This window comes from Apodemus sylvaticus, chromosome 1, assembly GCF_947179515.1.
Source record: "Apodemus sylvaticus chromosome 1, mApoSyl1.1, whole genome shotgun sequence".
NCBI lineage: Eukaryota > Metazoa > Chordata > Mammalia > Rodentia > Muridae > Apodemus > Apodemus sylvaticus.
The window spans coordinates 164,754,327-164,778,913 of record NC_067472.1 but is presented as its reverse complement, the minus strand read 5'-3'; the positions used below and the strand labels follow the sequence as shown (position 1 = coordinate 164,778,913).

The 24,587-nt window shown below is 46.2% G+C and overlaps 1 protein-coding gene and 1 pseudogene across 10 annotated transcripts in view; both read left to right on the top strand.

Moving 5' to 3' along the window:
• The window catches only part of LOC127668369 (natural cytotoxicity triggering receptor 3 ligand 1-like), a 29,874-nt gene extending 5,504 nt beyond the window's left edge, over window positions 1–24,370 (top strand). Inside the window, exons 2-7 of one of the 10 annotated variants that reach the window (XM_052161932.1) lie at window positions 5,052–5,390; window positions 7,056–7,403; window positions 8,378–8,698; window positions 9,486–9,614; window positions 10,381–10,514; window positions 10,619–11,951. In XM_052161932.1, coding sequence (XP_052017892.1) covers window positions 5,201–5,390; window positions 7,056–7,403; window positions 8,378–8,698; window positions 9,486–9,614; window positions 10,381–10,484 — 1,092 coding nt within the window. In that variant the 5' untranslated portion in view covers window positions 5,052–5,200 and the 3' untranslated portion in view covers window positions 10,485–10,514; window positions 10,619–11,951. Of the gene's footprint in view, window positions 1–5,051; window positions 5,391–7,055; window positions 7,404–8,377; window positions 8,699–9,485; window positions 9,615–10,161; window positions 11,952–12,108; window positions 12,311–18,908; window positions 19,930–24,291 lie in introns of those variants that run through there. The other 9 variants (XM_052161951.1, XM_052161972.1, XM_052161941.1 and 6 more) reach the window with 9 other exon arrangements.
• On the top strand, window positions 544–2,525 carry LOC127690404 (heterogeneous nuclear ribonucleoprotein A1-like; annotated as a pseudogene).
• Window positions 24,371–24,587: the final 217 nt, after the last annotated feature.

The following is a 24,587-nucleotide window of genomic DNA, read 5'->3' as shown; positions in this document are numbered from 1 at the left end:
CTTCATGTGGTTCTGGTATCAGTGTAACTGTGGCTTCACAGAATGAATTGGGAAGTGTTCCTTCCGTTTCCATTTTGAGGAATAGTTTGAAGAGTGTTGGTATTAGGTCTTCTTTGAAGGTCTGATAGAATTCTACACTAAACCCATCTGGTCCTGGGTTTTTCTTTTTTGATTGGGAGACTTTCAATGACTGCGTCTATTTCTTTAGGGGTTATAGGACTGTTTAGATGGTTTATCTGATCCTGATTTAACTTTGATATTTGGTATCTGTCTAGAAAATTGTCCATTTCATCCAGATATTTCAGTTTTGTTGACTGTAGGCTTTTGTAGTAGGATCTGGTGTTTTTTAATTTCCTGTTTCTGTTGTTATATCTCCCTTTTAATTTCTGATTTTGTTAATTTGGGTACTGTCTCTGTGCCCTCTGGTTAGTCAGGCTAAGGGTTTATCTATCTTGTTGATTTTCTCAAAGAACCAGTTCCTGGTTTTGTTGATTCTTTGTATAGTTCTTACCTGGTTGATTTCAGCCCTGAGTTTGATTATTTCCTGCTGCTGACGAATATCACCTATGAGATTATTTTGAGCAGTATGGGAAGATTAAAGTGGTAGTGATTATGACTGACAGAGGCAGTGGAAAAAGGAGGGGCTTTTGTCATCTTTGATGACCATGATTCTGTGGATAAGATTGCCATTTAGAAATACCATACTGCGAATGTCCACAACTGTGAAGTAAGAAAGGCCCTGTCAAAGCAAGAGATGGCCAGTGCTTCATTCAGCCAGAGAGGTCGCAGTTGTTCTGGAAACTTTGGTGGTGGTCGTGGAGGCAGTTTTGGTGGCAATGGCAACTTTGTTTGAGGAGGGAACTTCAATGATCATGGTGATTTTGGTGGCAGCCCCGGTGGTGTTGGATATGGTGGCAGTGGGGATGCCTATAATGGATTTGGCAATGATGGGAGCAATGATGGTGGTGGAAATTACAATGATTTTGGCAATTACAAAAATCAGTCTTCAAATTTTGGAGTGATAAAGGGAGGAATCTTTGGAGGCAGGTGCTCTGGCCCTTATGGTGGTGGAGGCCAGTACTGTGCTAAACCATGAAACCAAGGTGTCTAGTGCAGGTTCCAGCAGCAGCAGTAGCTATGGCAGTGGCAGGAGGTTCTAATTACATACAGCCAGGAGACAAAGCTTAGCAGGAGAGGAGTGACAGGGAAGCTACAGGTTGCAACAGATTTGTGAACTCAGCCAAACACAGTGGTGGCAGGGCCTAGCTGCTACAAAGAAGACATGTGCTAGACAATACTCTTGTGTGGGCAAAAACTCCAGGACTGTATTTGTGACTAATTGTATAGCAGGTTATTTTAGTTTCTGTTCTGTGGAAAGTGTAAAGCATTCCAACAAAAGGTTTTACTGTAGATTTTTTTTCACCTATGCTGTTGATTGCTAAATGTAATAGTCTGATCATGATGCTGAATAAATGTGTGTGTGTGTGTGTGTGTTTTTACTGTGCTGTGTAAAGTTAGTCTACTCTGAAACCATATTTGTAAACTTCCCCAACAGTGTGAAATTAGAATTCTTTCCTTCAGGGTGGTAGCAAGTTCCATTTGGAATTTATTTATGATTGCTTTCATGGAGTAGTCATTGTCTTAAAACCTTGGTCTTGTTAAACTGCCGGTTACTGTCGTAACTTTTAATTTTTAATGCGTTTCACCATTGAAAGAGTCATTCAAGCAAGGTCACAATTTGGTTATAAAATGGTTGTTGGCACACCCTATGCAATATCAAAATTGGATAATGGTATCAGATAAAATAACAGATGGGAATGAAGCTTGTATATCATCCATTATCATGTGTACTCAATAAAGGATTTCATTCTCTTGAAAAAAATCCATTTGGTCCATAACTTCTGTTAGTTTCACTGTGTCTCTGTTTAGTTTGCATTTCCGTGATCTGTCCATTGTTGAGAGTGGGGTGTTGAAGTCTCCCACTATTATTGTATGAGGTGCAGTGTGTGCTTTGAGCTTTAGTAAAGTTTCTTTTATGACTATGGGTTTCTAGACTTTTACCCTGAGGTAGTGTCTGTCTTTGACACTGAGATGCATTTCCTGTATGCAGCAAAATGTTGGGTCTTATGTATCCAGTCTGTCAGCCTATGTCTTTTTAATGGGGAATTTGGTCCATTGATGTTAAGGAATAGTGATTGTTGCTTTCTGTTATTTTTGTTGTTAGAGATGGAATTATGGTTGTGTGGCTATCTTCTTTTGGGTTTGTTGAAAGATTACTTTCCTCTGTAGGACTGGATTCATGGAAAGATGCTGTGTAAATTTGATTTTGTCATGGAATATCTTGGTTTCTCCATCTATGGTAATTGAGAGTTTTGCTGGATATAGTAACCTAGGCTGACATTTATGTTCTCTTAGGGTCTGTATGAGATCTGTCCAGGATCTTCTAGCTTTCATAGTCTCTGTTGAGAAGTCTGGTGCAATTCTGATAGGTCTGCCTTTATATGTTACTTGACATTTTCCCCTTACTGCTCTTAATATTTTTTCTTTGTTTTGTGCATTTGGTATTTTGCCTGTTATATGAGGAGAGGAATTTCTTTTCTGGTTCAATCTATTTGGTGTTTTGTAGGCTTTTTTTTTTTTTTTTTTTTTTTTTTTTAATGTTTATGGGCATCTCTTTCTTTTGGTTAGGGAAGTTTTCTTCTATAATTTTGCTGAAGTTATTTACTGGCCCTTTAAGTTGTGAATCTTCCCTCTGTTCTATACCTATTATCCTTAGGTTTTGGTCTTATCATTGTGTCCTGGATTTCCTGGATGTTTTTGGTTAGGAGCTTTTTGCATTTTGCATTTTCTTTGACTGCTGTGTCAATGTTTTCTATGGTATCTTCTGCACCTGAGATTTTCTATTCTTTCTCTTGTATTCTGTTTGTGATACTTGCATCTATGGTTCCTGATCTTTTTCCTAGATTTTCTAACTCCAGGGTTGTCTCCCTTTGTGATTTCTTTATTGTTTCTATTTCCATTTTTAGATCCTGAATGGTTTTGTTCAATTCCTTCACCTGTTTGGCTGTGTTTTCTTGTAATTCTTTAAGGGATTTTTGTATTTCCTCTTTAAAGGCTTCTAGCTATTTACCTGTGTTCTCCTGTATTTCTTTAAGGGAGTTATTTATGTCCTCCTTACAGTCCTCTATCATCATCATGAGATGTGATTTTAAATCAGAGTCTTGCTGTGGTGGAAGAACTGGATTCTGACAATGCCAAGTAGCCTTGGTTTCTGTTTCTTATGTTCTTGCCCTTGCCTCTCACCTTCTATTTATTTCTGGTGTTAGCTGGTCTTGATGTCTCTGACTGTGGCTTTTCCCTCCTGCAAGCCTGTGTGTCAGAACTCCTGGGGGACCAGTTCTCTCCAGGAGGAATTTGGGTATGGATGGCTATGGCACAGGGTCAGCTCTGGGGTGCAGATGGAAATCAGAAGGATCATGTCCTTGGCTGTTCCTTGGTTTCTGTGTCCAGATGGCTCTGGGTGGATCCCTCTGGAGCCAGGGGTTTGAGCAGAAGTGGTGGCCTTCTCTGTGCTCACAGACTTGTCAGCACTCCTTGGAGATCGGCTCTCTCCTGGTGTATTTGGGTATGGACCACTGTGGCATAGAATAGACACAGTCCTTCTAATAACTGCTATTATGAACTGTTTTTAGATGATTAAGCAATATGAGTTAAGGGCCAGATAACAAAATAATTGTTAGATTCTGATTAAAAGCGTGTTTTCAGTACATTTCAATTAGAAACGGCTGAGAGCAGTCAAGGTTTATATATATATATAACCCAAAGGATGTGACATTTAATTCCTGACAGCATCCCTTTTGGTGCAATGAAGAAATTAAGCATCTTCAACTCCAGGTGAGGTTGCTTATCATTGGCAAGGTAGTGACAGTACAGAAATTGCCTATTTTATCTGCAGAGAAAAATACTGGTCAGGAAAAGGACACATTGTGCAGAATAGTGACTGTTCACTCTACTCCAAAAGGGTAAGCAGTACTTAATAATAATTCTGTTTGCAGGGGTCTGTCAGATGATCCTGGGCTTGAGGGCTGAAGACTGATGCTCAAAGGTTTTGAGGAATTATGGCACTGTTCAGATAGTCATCTGTCTCTGCAATTGTTTAAATTTGAGAAGCTGTATTTGCTGCTTCCTATATATCCAGATAATATTTATATCATTCTCAGGCTTTTGATGGGCTTGAAGACTAATGTCACTCTCATAATCAAACTCAAGTTGTTTAACATTGAGAGAGGGGTTATAGAGTGGAAGACATGGTTTCCAGATGGCATTACAGGCTAAAATCAAAAAATAATCCAGGGATAGGGTCATAATTCTTTGAGTTATCTAATTGACAAATATTATGGACTAGATGTCATTTGTATACCATACTTTGATATTTACATGATTGTTGTGATTTTGTTCAATTTATGTTCGAGAGAAGAGTTTTTTAAATTTTTATTGGATGGAAAATGTGAGATTTAGGGGCAGTCTGTATAATAAGGTCCTGTTCCCCAATTGGTTCTTGATCTGTCAGTAAAGAAAGCCATGGGTCAATTGCAGGGTGGAAGTTACATGCATGACTATTGGGTCCCTGGAGGAAAATGAAGATGCAAGGGAGGAGAAGGGAGTTCATCAAGCTTTGGAGAGAGAACAACAAGGCTGTTGAGTGTAATTCTTTGCTTTAGCTACCTTTACTCTGGGAAGTGACTGTGCTACCAATCCCCTATAGCTTCCCTTGAATCCTTGAACAAAAGAGACATATGCATCACCTGGTACATGGAACTACTCACTAAGTAAGCACTCCCAACTGTGCTCAGTCCTCCTTAAGATGCACATTGAAGAGAAGGCACAGGAATATGTTATCCAATCTTTTTTTGAAAGCCCAAAGTTAATTCCTCATTAAACACCTTCAAAGTCCCATCACAGACATAACTGATGTACTTCTCTTCAAAGTGTCTTTTGTCTTTCGGTTTAATAAACTCATTGACTGCTTCTGAACTTGTTTTCTGTGACAGATTTCAGGGACCAGGTGCATCTGTGTGTGGCCCACCGTGCTCTGAGAAGACCTCCACAGCTTCACTGCTCTACTGCTGGAATTGCATTTCCAGCTACTCATAACAAGATGGCTTCACAGAGCTGACAGAGGTGTTCTGAGTGTGTGAACATGGATCCCAAGGAGTCTTGCTGTACTGCTCTCTGCTTTTTGTGCAACCCTGGCTCTTCACTACATAGCAGCAGCCTAAGACCACCCAGGAAGTGTGGAGGGTTGAGCAAGCTAGTCCAGTCTAGCTCAGAGTGGCCAGCTGACTTGTGGAGTTTATTATTGTGGCTTTTGTTGTGCCTGCCCTTGGCAGGTAGGATGCAGATGGAATGGGAAGGAAGAGGGAGAGGCTGCTATAGCTCCTGCCATCCCTGGGGGGTTCCCACTTACAATGGTTGTGGCTCCTTCACCCCACCTGCAATGAGTGGTCTTGTGCATAGAGCAGAATACTGAGTGATTGCACAATCAGGCTTTGAAGACCTACAGTGTGCCATTCGCCTTGATTGTAGACCTTTCAGTGCCCTGCTACTTCACCCGTGATGTGAGAACTTGGGGGAAGGTTGGAGAAAAACTACCTTCATGTCATCCAGGCATTTGTATCAATGTGTTCCCCCCCAGGAGGCATGAGTGACAGTTTTCATCTCATGGAAACATTCTAAAGGACTTAGTTCTTCTTGAGTTCAGTTATGTCTAAAAAGTGTTCTGTCTAAAAAGTTCTCAGCTTAGTTCCCTTTCTGCTCAGTTCTGATTCTTCTCTTTGCCCTCAGCACTTAAACATATTTCAGAATACATGATCGCATGTTAAAGAGTTCATCGCAAATTCACACAAAAAAATCAATTCATAAATTTAAATAGACGTTTACAGCAGAGAATGTTTATATACATATCTACTAGGCGTAATTATCTGGCTTAACATCCATCACCTTTTACCGCTCCACAGGTTCACTGAAGGCTTAAAACCATAACTAAGTTATTAGTGAAGTTTTGTATCGATAAACCCAGTCAATATTTTATCTTCTGTACTAGCACCTATAATAAATTGTTAGTTCCCTTTTTATGACCTTCAGTTAATTGTTTTACAACTTCTTGGAATGTGTGCTCTGTGTAGAAGAAAGTCTGGTTACTATCTAAGGGCAATTAACTGGTGACACATGGGAGACTGAGTTCTCATTGCAGTTTTGACTATCAAGAGCTTAATAATTGCTGATAAAATTTTAGGAATTCTTATAGGATCATCAAGAATTAAGTCATCTATTTGTCTATATAGTATCACTACAAGACAGTACATCTTTGTAGATCTGCAGAGATCCACTCAAAAGGGTGGGCTAATATCTGGTGATTGTTATATATGCTTAATAATAACAGGAAAAGCATATTAATAGCAGGAATATTTCCTAAAATAAATTCCCTTAGGTCCTTGCCTGTAAGGGCGAATCTGTCACAGATTATATTATACTCTGAAGTAGACCAGGAAGATCACCTGCTAGTTATTAGCTTGTTTTATTATGACTCCTGACACTTCTTTGTTCAAATTGTTAAGTTGGAGCTGCTGAGGTGACTTGACAAATTAAACGTGATAACCTGACACTGATCCCTGGAGCCCTAATGTTTCTAGGAAAGATCTTATTTCCACAAGCGTCCCCAGCCTCTACAGAGATGTTGCAGGCACATGTGCTCTCTGTCTCTCTGTCTCTGTCTCTGTCTCTCTCTCTCTCTCTCCTTCCACACACTAACATAATCAATAAATGTAAATGTAAATTAGTAGTTAAATATTTCATTATCTGATTCTAAAATGCTCGCATAGACCCCTAACAGCCAAAGCAATTGTGTAAATTGTGACATGGCTAGGGGATCTATCTGGGATAACAAAGTAAGAGTTTTTCTGAGCTGTTCAAGGCTATATAATAAGAGCTATTCATCACTTCCCCATGACTGGTTGCCATGAACCTCCTATAACTGAGTTCTCATATTGCCATAGGTGGACTGGAAGTGGAGATGGCAGGGAAGACTCAGATGGTATTCCTCCATGAAGATGTCACCATACCCTGCAAAATCCCTGGCTCCCCAAAGCTGGACCTCAATACTGTGGGAGTCATCTGGTCTTTGAAGAAGGACAGAGATGAATCTGAGGTCCAGGTGTTTGAGTTTTATGGAGATCAACGAGAGGCAGTCCGACCTGGAGCAGATGTGTCCTTGTTGGGGCTAGAACATGGAAATGCCTCACTCCATCTGCCCAGGATAGAGCTATGGGAAGCAGGAGAGTACAGATGTAAGGTTGTGGTCACCCCTGAAAAGGCAGAAGGGACAACCAGGCTGGAAGTTGTAGGTGAGTCCTCCGTGGTGGTGCCCTGTGATTTGATGCTGCTGGAGTTAGTGGTGGGTGAGTGGATGGCCACACAGAGCAGAGGGTTAGAACATGGGTGAAGGAATTAGGAGACAGTTTCAGCTCTGTCCATTGCAACCCAAGTCCATAGGCAAACAATGAAGAGGATGAGGCAGGGGGAATCTTGCTTATCTTTTTATTTGTCATTTCTACATAGAGGGGTTGATTTTTAAATTGTTTTGGTAATCCTTACTTACTATTATTTTCTTCATAGTTCATGCTCTAACATTATTTACTAATTTGGCCTTTTGGAAAATGGTTTCAGGTAGCCTAGGATGGCTAGGACTTGCTGTGTAGCAGCAGATGGCCTGAAATTCTCTTCTTCCTGTCTCCTTCTCCTGAGTGTTGAAGTTGCAGCTGGTGCCTCCACAGCAGGCCTTATTTGTGTCTTGTATTATCAGTATCACAGTAGCTTTCCTAAATGATACCTGCTGAAAGTGCTCCTGACACTTCTGAATTGACCCAGGATGGCCCCACCTCCCTACAACATCTCTTTAGCCTGGCAGCTCATTTCCACAGCAAGCATGCTAAGAGCCATATAGTGCTGTCCACTAGAACTGGGCTCACTGCTTTTTTAGAATCTTAAAAAAAAATGTCTGATGATAATTTCATGAAGCTTGCTTGACAAAATTTCTGTGCAGATGGGGGCTACTGCATGTCAGCACTCTGCTGGCCCTGCCAGCATGTCCCAAGCATGTTAATTAAGTAGAGTCCCAATGTGTTTGCTCACCTTCCCTGATCTCTCCTCAGGGGTTAGACGTGGTGAGAAGAGCTCCTTTGACTACCTCATGGAGCCCTCGGACTGCTGTGGTAAAGTAAGGGATCTCCTAGGCCATTGCTGAGGTAGAAGCCACTGTGGTGTGAGGAGAGAAACAGGTGGTTGGCTCTGGCTGAACTGTAGTTCTCTTCTCTCGCAGCTCACCCTGACATGTGTTTGTTTGAGAAACTAGCTACCGCAAGAAATGGTAAAGAGAAACTCATTATCTGCCAGCTGGAAGGATTCTACCCAGAAGCCTTTGACATAAAGTGGATGAGGTGTGCCCTGAAGGATTCCCACTTCCAAGAGATTACTGAGGGCATAGTCACCGGTCCCACTGTGAAGAATGTTGATGACACCTTCAGTGTAAACAGCTCCTTGGTCCTGAAGCCAGCTCTGGAAGACCATATATACCAGTGTGTGGTGTCACACAGATCCTGGCTCATCCCACAGAGTCTCAATATCACAATTTTTGAGAATAGTGAGTTTCCTCCTATGCTCACCCCATTTGTGAATATGTGGCTGGGGGATTGGAGTTTTGAAAAGTTTCAGATATTTGCTAGGGAAAGAGAGGAAATTGGAGGCTGAAGCAAAACAAGTTGGGGTTCCATTGAGCTCACACCAGAGTTGGCAGTCCTTAGGCAGAGTTAGGTCCTGTGCTGATGGCCCAGAGGCAGATGCCCATGGTGCTATATAGGGTCATCTGGGCTGTGTGTCTGCTCAGAACAGCTTTAGAGTCTGGATATTCCTGTGGCAGGGAGTGGGGAGATTGCCAGCTCCTTGGAGCCCAGGACTAGCACCTTTCTCTGAGGATAAGAGGATGTCATCCAGGGGCCAGCTATGCCACATGAGCCAGCACCCTCTGCAGTCAGGCAATACTTCCCTTCAGAGGGTGTTCACAGTTTAAATCCTATCAGTAGTTCTGTCTTATGGAGTGTGTGCCAAGAGTTGGAGACCACAGAGGGTGTCCACAGTGTATGTGGTGGTCAGAGTGTGTGCAGTGGTCACAGTGTGTGTGTGGTCAGGTCACAGAGACTTAGTGCTCAGCTTGCTTTCTCCTTCACGTTCAGTTTAGGATGTCACTCATGGAACAGTGCCTTCTAGATCTAAAGTGGGTCCTCCTATGTCAGCTAACCAAATGTAGATAGATCATCCTTTATAGATGTATGCAGAGGATTGTCTTGTATGTGCCTCTCAGTCCTGTCAAGTTGGTCAAATTGACAATGTTAATCATTAAATCCTCTCTGTTTCTCTCTTTCTCTCTCTAGAGCCAGGATCTGTGATGATGTATGTTACCATCATTGGCTCCTGTATTGTACTGTTTTCAGTGATAGCGTGTGGCCTTTGGAAATGGAAAAGACTTCCAACACACATTACAGAGCCTGTGTTGGCTTCAGGTATGTGATCACAGTCACCAGTGTCAGGGAGTCCTGGGGATGGGTCCTGGTTTTTGGGTGTTGTTTTAGGAGAGACTTTCCCCATCTGGTCTCTTATGGAGTTCAACCTGGACTCTGTGGAGAAGAACTGTGGAGCCTCTTCCTGTCCATGGAATAACACTCTCACTGTAAATTGCATCAGACCTCATTAGTTGAGACCAGGTCTTTGACCTATGACATGAACAGTACTGTTCTGTGACACGCAAAGCTCTCAGCTGGGGAGTCAGTTCCTGAGCTGCTCATATTTTGCTAACACTTCACTGAGCCCACTAAGCGTAAAGGTTTCAGTGAGTGACTGAGATTTTCTAATTGTATCTCCAATATGTTTGTAAATTAAACTTTGGGTTCTCACCCAAACAATCAATGAAAATAGTGGAGCAGCTTTAGAGGCTCATGAAACCATTGTAAATGTGTTGGTTAAGTTAGAAGTATCCCGGATCTTAGTTCTTTTGGGGCCTACCAAAGTAGAATCTGTGTGAGGCTAATGCTTCTCATTGCACTACATCAGGAGGAGTGTGACAGTGAAGGACACAGGGACTGCTGGGGCTGCAGAGATGGCTCAGTGGGTAAGAGCACTGGATGCTCTTGTACAGGAGTCAGGTTCAGTTCCCCCACACGCTGGCTCACAACCCCTTGAGATCGTCTCAGCTACACAAGCCCATACGCACACTCATGTGAACATGCACACAATCACATAAGGACAATACAGAAGTAAGCCTGTTTTCAGAAGGAAGAGGAGAAGCAGGAGGAGGAGGAGGAGGAAAGAGGAGTAGGAGAGAGGAGGAGAAGGAGAAGGAGAAGAAGAAGAAGATGAGTGCTGATCCAGCATAGACCAACTGATTAATGGAACTCATCTTCCTGGTTAGTGCTGAGAAAATGAGAAACCTATGCATAATGTTGTGTGGAAGTGATTTCTGCGACACCGATGTTGGCATTCTTCCTGCCTTTCTCTGGATCTGATACAGGTGCTGTGGCCATCCTGCAGGATCACTTAACTGAAGAAGGGCTGGGCCTGGATCCTGGTATGGTTGTTTTTCTGCTTCACTTCATCTTTCACATCTGGTCTTGGTGACTCTGTGGACTTCCAAGCTGGCAGCCCCTTGGTTTGAGGCTAAACTGACATGTTCTTTGCTAAGAAAACTCAGACTATAATTATTTTTGAATTATTTTCTACATGAGATATTTAATCATGAAAACACAGTGAGTCAAAACTTCCATTGAGGACAGTCTGCAGGAGATGTTTCCAATAAATAACTTAATGATGCACCATGGGACCTTGGAAACCCAAGCTCAAGCCAAACCCAAACCAGTATTTGGAAAGAATTAAGATCAGGGCAGAGATTAATCAAATGGGGATGCAAAAACACATTAAAGATTCCAAGGAATCCTCGTAAAGTGGATCCACAAATCCTTTCTCAGACTGTCTGGCAGAGAGCAAAGCCTCACCTCAATAAGTCAGAGGTGAGAAAGGAGCCATTTGGAAGCTGGGCAGTTATTAGGATGTTCTGAAAGGAAAAAAGATATTCTCCTAATTGGAAACTTTTAGAGGATTCGATGAATTTCTTGGTATCCCTGAATTAAACCCAGATGAGATAATTTAAAGAGATCTACGAGGAGCATTGTTGTTGGTGTAACAACAGCAATAGCAGCAGCAACAGCAGGGTCTCAAATGAAGCAGTACTGAGGCCCTGATGGTGACGTGGACCAGATCTTCAGTAAGGTGCTAACACAGCCATTCTGAAGAACACTGCCAATCTCTCTTCCCTACAAAAGGCATTACGGTCATGACACAACTGCATGAAGACAAAAAAGAAAGGAAAAGACTCTTTTTTTGTTGTCTCTTTAACATACATCTATTCATTTGTTTATATATTGTGTGTCTGAGCGTACCTGAGGATGTGGATGTCCTAAAGAAAATCACCATGTTTTCAGTAAAGTCAGACAGAAGACAAGCACGGCATGTCTACTTTCTCCACACTCTTCATTAAACTTCTGGGAATCTTAGCTAGGAGAATGTGAGGAGAGAAGTGAACAATTATCTATATGTCTCTGTTTATATATTGTCTGTCTGCCTGCCTTCCTGTCTGCCTGCTTGCCTGCCTGTCTGTCTGCCTCTCTGTGTGTCAGTGTCTGTCCGTGTGTTTGTGTGTCTCTTTATGTGTAATTGAGGCACTGGAAGGTCTATCTGGACCAACTAGATGGCTTAGCCTGGGCACCTGAGTTCCATCCCCATAGCATAAGTGAATGTGGAAGGAGAGAGCCTACTTTATTTTTTGTTGTTGTTTATTTTTTTTTTTTCATTTCTCAGACAGAGTTTCTCTGTGTAATGTGGGAGTCCAAATTGTAGGAAACCAGACTTTCAACAGCTCCCACTTTGAGAATACCTTTTGCTGACTCTTTGTAAGAAGCTTCCTTTACAAGGATGATTGTGGGAACTAACTGGCTCTTATCTTAGATAAACACCTGCGGTTGTTAGAGAAGAACCAGCATTCCAGAAAAGCCATAAGATGCCTCAAGCCCACCAGCCTGTCACCAGCATCTGCACCAGATGTCCTCCCTTTCTTCTGTGCCCTAAATCATTCTCCTTCAGCCCCTCCTTATCTACCCTTATGGTGGACTTATAACCAGGCCTTCTTCCCATCAATAAACAGACCTTGACAAGAACCCCTGTTGCTTGATCTTGCTTTTCTTTCCCGCCCGTTTCTCTTACAAGCTGGGCCACCTCGACTCCCTGAATAAGTAGGTCCCACAGGAAGGGATAGTGTAACAGCTCTGACTGTCCTGGAACTCATAAGTCCTGTGCGACCACCACCTGGCTGAGAGGCAATTTTGTATAGTTGCCCTCTGACCTCCTCACTTCACATGGTTTGCCCTCCCCATTGAGGAGAAACAAGCCTTCATTGACCCAGACATCCTAACCTCATGAAGCAGCAACATAGCCATTCACCAACACCTGATCCTGTAAACTCCCAAACATAGAGACCCAGAAGGTAAGGGGCAGTGTTCCCTCCAGCCCTAGGCATGGAGGTTTGTGCAGTGTGTGTCCACATCATGCTAGTCTGGCTCAAGGAGAAGCCTAATAAAACATGCACTGCTCATGGAGTAGAAGGCTTTTCACTGCTTCAGCAAGGAAGACAGCTGTAGGTGTTGTTCTCTCAGAGTTCCATCCCTTTAATAACCCAGAAGAAGAGTGATACACTCTGACTGGAGTGACAGCATGGGAGTTCTCTCCAGACAACAGTAACAATGGTCATTGATCAGAGAGAACCTACAGTGCCTGCTTCAGGTGGAAAAACAACACCCCAAGATAGCTAAAACAATCCTCTATGATAAGAAAACCATGATCCCTGATTTAAAGATGCACTACAGGATGTCTGTAGGATGTGTTGGGGTCGTGGTGACACAGAACTTGTGGGAGTGGCCAACCAATGACTGATGCACCTTGAGGCCCACACCAGGAGAAGGAGCCAGGAACCAGAGCTTGGGCTGCTCAGAGAGGCCCATGGTAGAACCAAATATGGCTGGGGGCAAGGGGAAGGAAAAAAGAAAAAGGAAAAAAAGAGTCAAATGATTCTGCCACACTCAGAAATTGGTGCTTAGCCCAATTGTCATCAGACAGGCATCATTTAACAACTGATGCGAGCAGACAGTCACCTGACTCACAGCAGAACACCAGGCAAAACCAGGGGAACTCCATGCAAAGGGGGAGGAAAGATTCTAGGAGCCAGAGGATTTGAGGACACCATGAGAACTGGAGCCACAAAATCAGCTAAGCAGGGTTCATGGGAGATCACAGAGACTGAAGTGACAATCATGGACCCTGTATGGGTTTGAGCAAGGAGCCTGCATATACATTATGGTTGTATAGCTTGGTGATGTTGTGGAGCTCCTAACAGTGTGAATGGGGAGCACACACACACACACACACACACACACACACACACATACACGGGTGTGGGGGTGGGGACAGAAGGTATTTCTGAGAATGCCTTACAGGCTATATGTGCTCCAGCTAATCCAACAATGGCTGCCTATGAATGGAAGTTCTAAGAGTCCATGAGGCTGGATGTCTGCATTGGTCTTCAATATACACTTGAATCCTCTGTGCCAGTGCAGGAATGGACTTGCTATTGAGGCCATAGACAGACAGCCTGGTCGGGACTATGAAGAGACAAAGTGGGGTTTTCTCTTACAGTGAAAGGAGCAAGGTCCCATGTCACACACTTGACCCAAAGGATGTTGTTGCAGGTCGGTTGTCTCTGGTTGCTGATTGTTGAGGATGGATTTGTATAATGAGTGTCCTTTATGTGGGATAAAGGGCTCACCTACAGCCCTTGGCCTCAGGGAGCCTGGCATACTTCTTTATGGGAATATGAATGAAGGCATCACAGCAGCTCACTTGTCAAATCTCTGTAGCAGGGGGGAATTATAGAGGCACAAAGCTATGGTGGTGGGGGATGGGAAGCTGAACTGGGCAGAGCTTGGCCTGTGATAAAGCATCCTGTTTATTACAGGTCTTAGGAAGACTCAAGGTCAGGGGAAAGGCACACCATCACATCCTGGACTCAGGGTGCCAAGTCTAGGTAGCCTGGTCCTCAAGGCACTTCAGTGCTGGGTCCGTCAATAGCAGGAATAGGAGGGAGTATTAAAATAAAAACCCATTTTCCTTCCTGTGAGGGAATAGAATGCCCCAGCCAAGGTTGTGTGCTCTGTTCCACCAGGCTGACGTCTGCATGTCTTAAATATATGAGGAATACTTAAAAGTAAGAACTGTAGGTAGTATCGTGTTAAATGGTCAAATATTGAATGTTTCACTTTCAGAGTACGGGACCTTTAAAAATGCCTCCTGTCCATGTGGCAGGGTAGACAGATTGTAGTTGTCTTAGGGTTTTACTGCTGTGAACAGAAACTTCTTATTAGGACAACATTTAATTGGGGCTGGCTTACAGGTCAGAGGTTCAGTCCATTATCATCAAGGCAGGAGCATGGCAGCGCCCAGGCAGATGTGGGACTGGAGGAGCTGAGAATTCCACCTCTTGTTGAGAAGGGAGCAGGCAGAAGACTGTCTTCCAGGCAGCTGGGATGAGGGTCTTAAAGCCCATGCCCACAATGGCACACCTATTCCAACAAGGCTGTCACACCTCCCAATAGTGCTACTTCCTGGGTCAAGCATATACAAACCATCACACTAGTTGACTCAGAAAGACATAAGAAAAGAGACTGTGGAGGAGGGCGTGGGGGGGATTGTTTACTCACAGATCACCCATGTACTCAAATACTCCAACAAAATTCACAGGTAAATTATTAGAAATATGTTTAATACATTTGGGGATGTAAAATGCTCCTGAAGATTCCTGTGTGGAAGGGTTGGTCCTGAAGGCCATGTCGGGGCTCTAGGAAGCAGTTGGACCATGAAGGCTCTGACTTAATTGACAGATCAATCCACTGTTTCATTCAAACTGTTCGGGGGGTGGGGTCTGATTGGAGGGAGAGTGTCTCAATGAGGGTGTCTCTTTGAAGGGCTTATCCTGGCCCCTCATGTTCCGTGTTTACCTCCAGGCCACCATGTTGTGAGCTGACCTTCCTCAGGCTCCATCACCCTTGGTGCCCTTCCAGGACTGTCACAGTGGTGCCAGCTCTCCATGGTCTGAAATCTTTCCTCAGTCTTCTTTCCTTCAGGAAATTAATCCCAGCATCAGAAAAAAAAAACATGTCTGTAGTCTAATTTTTAAAAGATCAATTTGAAGATGAAATATGTTAAAGCCTTAGAAATAAATGCAAGGGAAGATGAACAAGGGGTTTTCAAGAGGTCTATAAAACACACACTAAGAAACTAGTGAAAACCCAAAGAAGCAGAGGAAAGCAATTGCTTGTTTGGTTTTGGTTTTTGAGACAGTGTTTCTCCGTGTGCTCTTGGCTGTCCTGGAACTCATCCGTACACCAGCTGGCCTTGAACTCAGACTTCTTCCTGCCTCTCTCTCTCCCAAGTGCTGGGATTAAAGGCTTGTGTCATCACTGCCCAGCCAAGTTTAAATTTTTCTGCAAGTAAAACTCCCGATCTGATGCAATCCCAGGCAGTGTGTGTTTTTTTATTTATATTTGTTGTTTTGCTTTGTTTTTCAAGACAGGGTTTCTCTGTGTCACCCTGGCTGTTCTGGAACTCACTCTGTAGACCAGGCTGGCCTCGAACTCAGAAATCACCTGACTCTGCCTCCCAAGTGCTGGGATTAAAGGCGTGTGCTACCACCGCCCGGCTGGCAGTGTGGTTTTGTAGAGTGAATGAAGCAGTCCCAAGACTCCCAGGACTCTTCAAAAGTTGAGGAAAACAAAGAGTAGAAGAATGTTCTTGTCCGATAGTAAGGTCATCAAGACAATGTCTTATCATTGGTGCTAGAGTGGGCACATGGTTGGGAATGGTGGCACATTCACTTAGGAGGCAGAGGTAGGTAGATCTCTGAGTTTGAGGCTGGCCTAGTCTACAGAATTAGTTCCAGGACAGCCAGGGCTATACAGAGAAACCCTTTCTCAAATTCCAAAAACAAAACAAAATAAAACAAGAGCAAATAATTCTAAGGACTGGAAGATTAGAATAGACAATCCCAACGAGACCAGCACGTGCTCTCTTTGTCGTGTGGAACTGTAAGTACTGTCAGGACCTGAGGAGAAAAAGATACAGCCAAGGACAATGCTGATGACAGCCGCGGGCTCCCTTTGTAAAGCCTGAAGTTGGCCTGTCCTCTTTAAAGGCTCAGTGCTTTCACCAGCTTAGGAGGACTTCCTATACTGAGGCTCCCTCCTGGGCCGTTGTCAGCCATCAGCCTTTAGTCATTGACTTGTGCCCAACAGCCAGAATATAAGTGCATGGGGGGACAGAAGAGTAGAAGGAACAAGCACGCCCTCCACCACGGCAGTACCCACCTGGGGCACTGGGTGCTCAAGGCTCTGCAAAGGTCACAGTGATGGCCCCTGGGATTTGTGTGGCACAGTAGAGGAGACAGAAGAGGCTATGCCAAGCTTCTCCACTGACTTTAAAGCCTCACCTGCCACCGCACAGGACTGCTGCAAAGAGTCATAAGTTTGCAGGGCCAATGATCCTGGTTATGACAAGGTGGTGCAGCTGCTGCACACGGGGGTGGGGTGGTGGGGGGTGGTGGTGGGAGGAGGTGGGGCTGGGAGCAGGATGTCGTGAACATGGACTCTGCTTGGCTGTCCATGTTTGCTGATGGCTGTGAATGGAACTTTGGGAGGATCACAGCCCCATAGAGCCAGGGGCAGGGGCGGGGGTGGGGGCAGGGTGGGGGCGTGGCGGGGGGGGGGGGCAGGGGCAGCGGCAGGAGAAGTCACTTAGGCCCTTCCAGAACAAAGATCTGGGCCAATCTTCTGGATAAGCACAAAGTGTAAGCGATAACTCCATGCCACTCCCTTAAGCCTCACCTTCAATTATGGCAGAGCTAAGTACATCTGTGTCACAGCCTTGAGGACCCCGACATCCTCCCTCCGTCTTTCTTGTCCTCGTGACTCTGATTCCTTGGCCTATATAGTCTCTGTAGGTGTCCCAGGATGTCACCTTACAGGAACTCTAAGGGCCAAGTTGGGCCTCATAGGAAAGGATGCAGACGGGTGTGTTTGAGGGGTGTGGCTTGAAGGCGGCAGAAATGGGCTATACTGCATTGCGCTGGGGTCCATGCAAGAGCTGGAAAACCTCTGACAAGGTAGCGGCTGATATAGCCATGCTGTGACTGGCAGGTTGATCCTGGCTTCTCTGAAGCTTGGCTTATCAGGCGGGGTGAGGTTAGAGGGCCAAGAATGAGCTTGCATTGCTGGCCCCTGCGCTGCTTGCTCTTTAGAGGCACGCAGTCTCCTCCCACTGTCATCTCCGGGTGTCTCTAACCAGAGCCCACTAGCTCCGTCATTCCTGGTTGGTCTGGTTGGTCGCCACTGGCCTAGGAAACAGGGCAGAGTCCCAGCCTTCAGCCCAGGGATGAACTAGAATGCTCTGGGAGAAACAGGAATGGTAGCAAATGCCTGTACTTAGGAGAGGAGGAGTGGGAGTGAGGCCCAGTCTAGCCCAGTCCAGCCTGGGATGCATAGAGATCGTGTGTATGGGAGGGGATGGGAGTGGAGGCAAACAAGCAAACAAACAAACAAGCAAACAAGCAAACAAGCAAGGAAACAAAAAACAAAAAGCATGCTAGAGAAGGGGTCCAGGTCTCCCAGCCAGAGTATTTTGAAACTGCCAATTAGGGGCCGCCCTGTCTACTACCTCCTAGTGACCAGCAGAGGGCAGCAAAGCCTAAACAAAGTTAATCCAGTCTGCAAAGGCTCTTTTCCTCCCTCCCTCTCTTCCCCCTCCCCCCTCCTTCTGAATTCTTCTCTCTGTCGTCCCCCCAACCCTGTCTTTCCTCTCTGCGAGTTTCTCGAGTTTCTCGGTGCCCTCGCTCTTCTCTTTTCTCTCTCCAGGCTCTGTCCATGGGTCTCCCCTTGCTATGTGCTTCCTCATATCCCCACCAGGGGAACGTAGCAGTGACATATAGAGAACATGAGATGAACTAATGGGCGCTTGGCATCTTCAGCCACACCCTGTCCTCTGTGGTGGCAGTAAGGTGAGGCTGACATGACCTTGAGAATGAGTAAGAAAGGACGTTGTTGGCAAGGTGTTCCTGGGCAGGACTAGAGAAAGAATTTGTTCCTGGGGCTATGATGTTGTGGTTTCAAAAACCCAGTGTCTGACTCTCATGTCAAACCACACCCTAGCAGCGGCGGTACTCGTTGCTAGGGCCCCTTTGAGCAGTTGAGACCGGAGGCATTATGACACTAAAGAGGGAAGAAAATTATACCAGCAAGTCCCGAGGCAAGACAAGATCCCGGGTGTCCAGAGGACCCGTGGGTACACTTAGGTGCAGAGGCTACAGAAGTGCTGGCCCCCAGCTCTGCTGCTTGCAGGCTGAGTCCCTGGGCAGACGCCGCTGCTCCAGGAGCCTCAGCTAGCTCTTTAGTAAGGTCAGGAGAAGCGGGCTCCTCCAGTAGATGCTATACGTGCCCCCTGCAGCTCCCACCGTCCCACTTTCAAGCACACAGCTTGATTGTGTGCAGGAGTCCACCCCTCTCAGCGATGACCCTAGACCTAGTCTGCCATCTTGACATCACCCGCAAGGTGTCTGGACCAGGAGGACGGATGGGGAGGGGCTGTGACACTCGCTCACCCTGATTGGCTGACGTCGGTCACGGGATCACTACCTTCCTTTGGATTTCTAGGGAAAGAATATCCATCCTACTAGGACTCCACCCGAGCTGGTTCCTCTATCTGAGCAAGATGTCACCATGGAGACTCCTTGAATTTTACTGGTGGCAGCACCCAGTGTGAAATAAGCCGGGGACCAATGGGAACCATTGGCTTTCCTGTAGACCACAGAGGCCACAGCCAAGGCTGGTGACTACAGCCAGGCAAGGTAGTGAGTGTGCGCTGGCTGTGACTTGTAAAACCTGGGACTTACAGCCAGTTACCAGGGCTTAAACCCTAGGTCAGCTTGGTACTAAGCATGTGGGCATATGGATAAGTCACTTAACATTTCAGAGGCTACCCTCTGGGTGTCACACCACCCTACGCAGTGAGAGGACTGTTTCTTATAGATCTGACCCAAGGTGTGACTCTCCGACAGTAGTGTATGCCGTGTGAGAGGCTTGCAGGTTTTAGCGGTGGTCACGATCTCTTTTGTATCTAAGGGTTGCTGACAGGATGGGACATGGGCTTATGCAACTCACACAAAGCTTGGCTTTGATCCAAAGCACCCATAAAACGGGACATTGTGGTGCATACCTCTAATCCCAGGATTTAGGAAGTAGAGGCAGATGGATCACAAGTTCAAGGCCATTGTGGGCTAAATAGTGAGTTTGAGGCCACCGAGGACTGCATAAGAGTTAGTTTCAAAGATAAAAATGCTGCTGAGATCTTCCAGGCTGGAAATCCATGGGCTTTATAATGATGTCATCGCTGGAGGTGTGGGTTCTAGACAAGACGCGGTTATAGACGCGATTGTGACCTTCAGAGACTCTGCGGTGGGGTCAGGAAATTTAGAGTGAAACACTGGCAGCCTGAGGTGAGAACTCTTTCATGACTGGCCTCTCACAGCATCCTTGACTGGTCCTTGCTCTGTCTCCCTAAGTGAATCCTGGTCCTGCTGTGTTGCCATGGCAGCGGAGGAGCTTGGCAGGTGCCAGCTTCCATAGCAGCCTTGGCACTGGGTCGCATAGTTAGCATCCTTCCTCCTTCTCTTTGACAAATAAAAGAAGTCCTGGGTTGGGAGAGTGGGGTGGGAGAGTGGGGTGGAAGAGTGGGGTGGGAGAGTGGGGTGGAAGAGGGGTGGGAGAGTGGGGTGGGAGAGTGGGGTGGGGAGAGTGCGGGCAGCCTGTTTTAACACTTTCATCTGCACTGGACCCTGCCGACTGGACTGATGTATAAGCCCTGGTTATGGGCTGGAGAGATGGCTCAGTGGTTAAGAGCACTGACTGCTCTTCCAGAGTTCCTGAGTTCAATTCCCAGCATCCACATGGTGGATCACAACCATCTGTAATGGGACCTGATGCCCTCTTCTGGTGTGTCTGAAGAGAGCAACAGTGTACTCATACACTTAAACAAACAAACAAACAAACAAACAAATAGATAAAGAGTTGCCTCGGTCATGGTGTCTGTTCACAGAGTAAAACCCGGGGAGAGAGAGAGAGAGAGAGAGAGAGAGAGAGAGAGAGAGAGAGAGAGAGAGAGAGAGAGAGAGAGAGAGAGAGAGAGAGAGAGCTGAGCCCTACCTAGCACTGGTCTCCATGCCTCCCGACTGCAGACTCAATGCTAGCAGCTTCCTCCTCCTTCCCCATGCCTTCCCTGCTATGGTGGCCGATTTCTCAAACCAAGAGCCAAACTAACCTTCCCTCCTTCAGCTATTTTTATGAGGCATTTGTGACAGCCGTGGGACAGGTAACGTGTATGCCCTCCTATCCCTTCTGTTGACATCTTCTCTGCCCTGCCCAGGCCAGGTGCTTCCATGCCCGTTTTCTCCGTCTTTAAGAACTGTGTAAATGATACACAGATAAGTAAACTAAGTCACAGTTCTTGAGGGAGCCTGTGTGCCCAGCTCTGCTGCCGAGGACAGCCAAGAGTCCCTCTGTGGTCCTCTTTCCTCCTCTGTGCAGGCGTCCACGTCCCTCCCTGCAGCTCTGCTCACACCCCTGAGCATCCCGGCTCCTGGCTGAGAAGCGGATGTCCACTTGCGGCTCCTGGCTGAGAAGCGGATGTCCCTTCCCTCCTTCCTGCTCCCACTGTGCATTGGCTGGAAGAAGGTAGTCATCAAAGACCACGGGCGTGGCAGCTGGGAACTGTGGGCTAGGAAGAGGCCCGAGACATCCCATGATGCCTTGAGGCCACCACCCCGATGCTGTTCTTCATTCAGAACAGAGGTGGGCAGACCTTCGCAAGCGTTAATTGGGGCTTTTCTTCCACTCAGATCCAGGATTTACTCAACTTGGCCTGTGCATCCTGGGCTCTTTCACCAAAAAGCCCAGGTGTTTTGTGTTTGCTGTTTGCTGACGCCTTCACCCTCCCTTGCCTCCTGCATTCGGTCCGACACCCACCGATTCAGTTTTTGACGCCTCGAGTTTCCCCCACATCCCTGCCCGTGTCCCCATCATTTCTAACCGGTGTCGATGGCCATTCACCTCTGATGTCCCCTACAAGTCGTCACCTTGGAGACCTGAAGCACTTTCCCGTTACTTACACAGAACAAACCCCAGGCTCCTCCCAGGTCTGTGACTTGGACTCTCCTGGAGCCTGGCTGTCACTCATCCTGTCTCCTGGTGCATTCCCAGCATCTCTCACCCTTTGCAGATTCGGCACCTGCAAATGCTACTGAATAACATTTCCTCTTCCCAAAGACACTTCCCAACTGCCCCTGCGCACTGCGTTTCCCTTTTAACCCTTCTCCACTCTTAAACCCCATATCACTTGCTCAATATCATGTGTTCACATACATGGCTGTTCTGTTTCTCCCACGCTGAGCTGCAGGCTCACTGTCTGCATGGCTGCTGGTAACCTTGGGGGACCCTCTCCTTTTCCGGCACCTTGAAATAACTGCTCAGTGAGAGACACACTGGCTTAGTGTGTTGAAGTTCCTTCAGCTGCCGGCAGGCTGTGCTATTGATCCACCTATCTGAGCCCGTCTGGAACATGGCCACTGAGGTCTGCTCTGATTATCCCATGAAGTTGTAATAATGATAATGATGACGATGATGACAATGGTGATTATAATAACGAAATGTGATGCACAGAACACGGGAGGAAGACACCTAGAGACCAGCTGCCTCGTGGCCTGCCTGCAGCGGGAGGTATTCTGATGTACAAGTGTGTGATGGTGAGATGGGAAAGGAGAGGAGCAGTGGGAGCACTATGATGAGAGGTGGAACTGGAGACTCAAGGGTGGAGAGGAACAGCCCGATGTGAGGCCCTGGTGAAGTCCTGGCCTGTGTTGCCACTGAGGCCCCTATCTGGGTCTGGTGCCACACAGCAGCAGGGATCTGTGTCAATGTCTGTGGCCCATGTTACCTCCAAAAGTCATATGGAAGTCCCTGGTCTGGACTACAGCCCGGAACCACGTTGAAGGTCGCACAAAATTGACTGCAGCACTCAAAAGAGCCTCCCCCTCTCCTGCACTGTGCCTGGGCAGCACAACAGAGGTGGCCATGCTGTCACGGGTGAGGGTGAGCTGGCTCGGAGGGCCTGAGAACAGGAGAGCCGGCCCTGCCCCTCTCCTGCTGAAGTGGAAACTTCTGGTTTCTTTGGAAGGTCAGTTATGTCAAATGACGTTTTTGCTGGGGCGTACAGGTGAAGGGATGTTTTGCTAGTGCAGACACATGAAAGGGTGTTTTCCTGAAGCAGACACAGGTGAAGGGATGTTTTGCTAGTGCAGACACATGAAAGGACACTTGATCAGAAGGAGTATAAATATGACCCCACAGACAGTGGGAGCTCGGGTATTGCTTTGCTCCACCTTGCTATTCTTCATTGAAGACACACGTTTTTGGTTCATCTTACATTCTGTTGCTGGGCTCTGCTTGTTCTCTGATGCCATCGAGAGAAACTCACCAGAGTTTTGTGAGGTCCTCGTCAGCTCGTGAGATCCTGTGGCTTTTTGTCACTTACATGGCCTCTGGCTAGTTGGTGAGCCTTTCGGTTTCTTCAGGACTGAACTTCCTTTGCTGGCTCTTGTGTGGTGACTGTCACACGGACTGGACTCCAGCTGCTGGTTTGGGTGTGGCGTGTGCCTGTTGAGAGGACTGGGCTGCAGCTACTGATTCATATTTCATGATGGCTACTGGACTGAACTGCTGATATCCTGACAACAAAGATTCGACTCTCTCCCAAAGAACTATTTCTTTTCTTTTTTGACCTTTAAATATTGTTATTTTCAATGATTTATTTATTCATTATATGCAAGCACACTGTAGCTGTCTTCAGACACTCCAGAAGAGGGCATCAGATCTCAATATGGATGGTTGTTACCCACCATAGACCTCTTTCAGGACCTTTGAAAGAGCAGTCAGTGCTCTTAACTGCTGAGCCACCTCTCCAGCCTCCCCCCCCAAAGAACTATTTCTAAACAGGTCCACTTCTCCTGTGTCCTGATAACCTTTCTTTTCCACTACCTCTGGTGGGTGGTGGGCTAGAAGGGAGGTTAAAGCATTTAAGAACCTTATTAAAAATAGGCTGTGAAAAATACATGCCTGCAGCCTGCTGCAGCACTGGGTGAGCTTGCAGAGCGGGGCAGGAGAGCTCTCCCTGGTGGGGTGGGTGCAGGAGAACTGGCAGACTGGCCAGCTCAGCTACCACACAGACCCAGATCCGGCCTTTGAGTTGGCTAACCTCAGCCTCTACCCCATTGCCGACCTGCGGAGCATGTGAGGAGGCTGGTCCTACAGGTCCGATCTCCATGACAACAGGAGGTCTGAGAGGAGTCCTGGTGAGGATCGAGTATTGACAGTGTAGCAGAAGACAGAGACTTCCAACCAGACCAGTGACTCACTGAAATGAACATTTGCATGTGACGATGTATGAACAGAAGTCTATGCACGTGGGACTCACTGTGACATACTGCAGCTTCCAATACAAGATTTTTTTTCTGTTTTTTTTTTTTTCTTTTGCTGGGGAGGTTGCAAGGACAGAGGGCAGATATGAAGGGACAGGGAGATGAGTGGGATTGGGGTACATGATGTGAAATTCACAAAGAATCAATAAAAAGGTTTTAAAAAACTACTCCCAAGTACTAAGAGATTATTAATCTTCTATTGAGGCAAGGAAAATGTACAGGACTCTACTCACCCATGTGCAGGAGACCTGCTCTCCTACACGTGAGCTAACTGAATGTGCTCACTCACACCTGAAATCTCAGCATGGAGGAGGCTAAGGTAAGAAGATTATGAGTTTGAGGCCAGCCTTGGCTACACAGATAGTTCTGGGTTAGCCTGGGCTACATAAAAGAACCCTGTCTAAAAGAAAGATGGCAAATGATAATAATCTCTGTGCTGAGGCCGTACCTTTTGATCTCTTCAGTAACTGTGGCTTGAGAGTTTATTTTATTTATTTACTTATTTTTAGCATACAATCCTCAGCATGACTGACGTCATCAGACCCCTCTGGCTTGAGAATGGGTGGTGCAGTGCATGGAGAAGAAGAAATGGAAGTTTGCTCACCACAGTCAGAGCCCGGCTCTGCCGTCCCAGGATGCACTCTGCTGTCCCAGGATGCACTCTGCTGTCCCAGGATGCACTCTGCTGTCCCAGGATGCACTCTGCTGTCCCAGGATGCACTCTGCTGAGTGAGCCGGTGAATGTTAGTGTGGGATTGGTAGGAAAGGTAGGTAAAGTATAGAGGTGTCCTGGGCGTTCATGTGG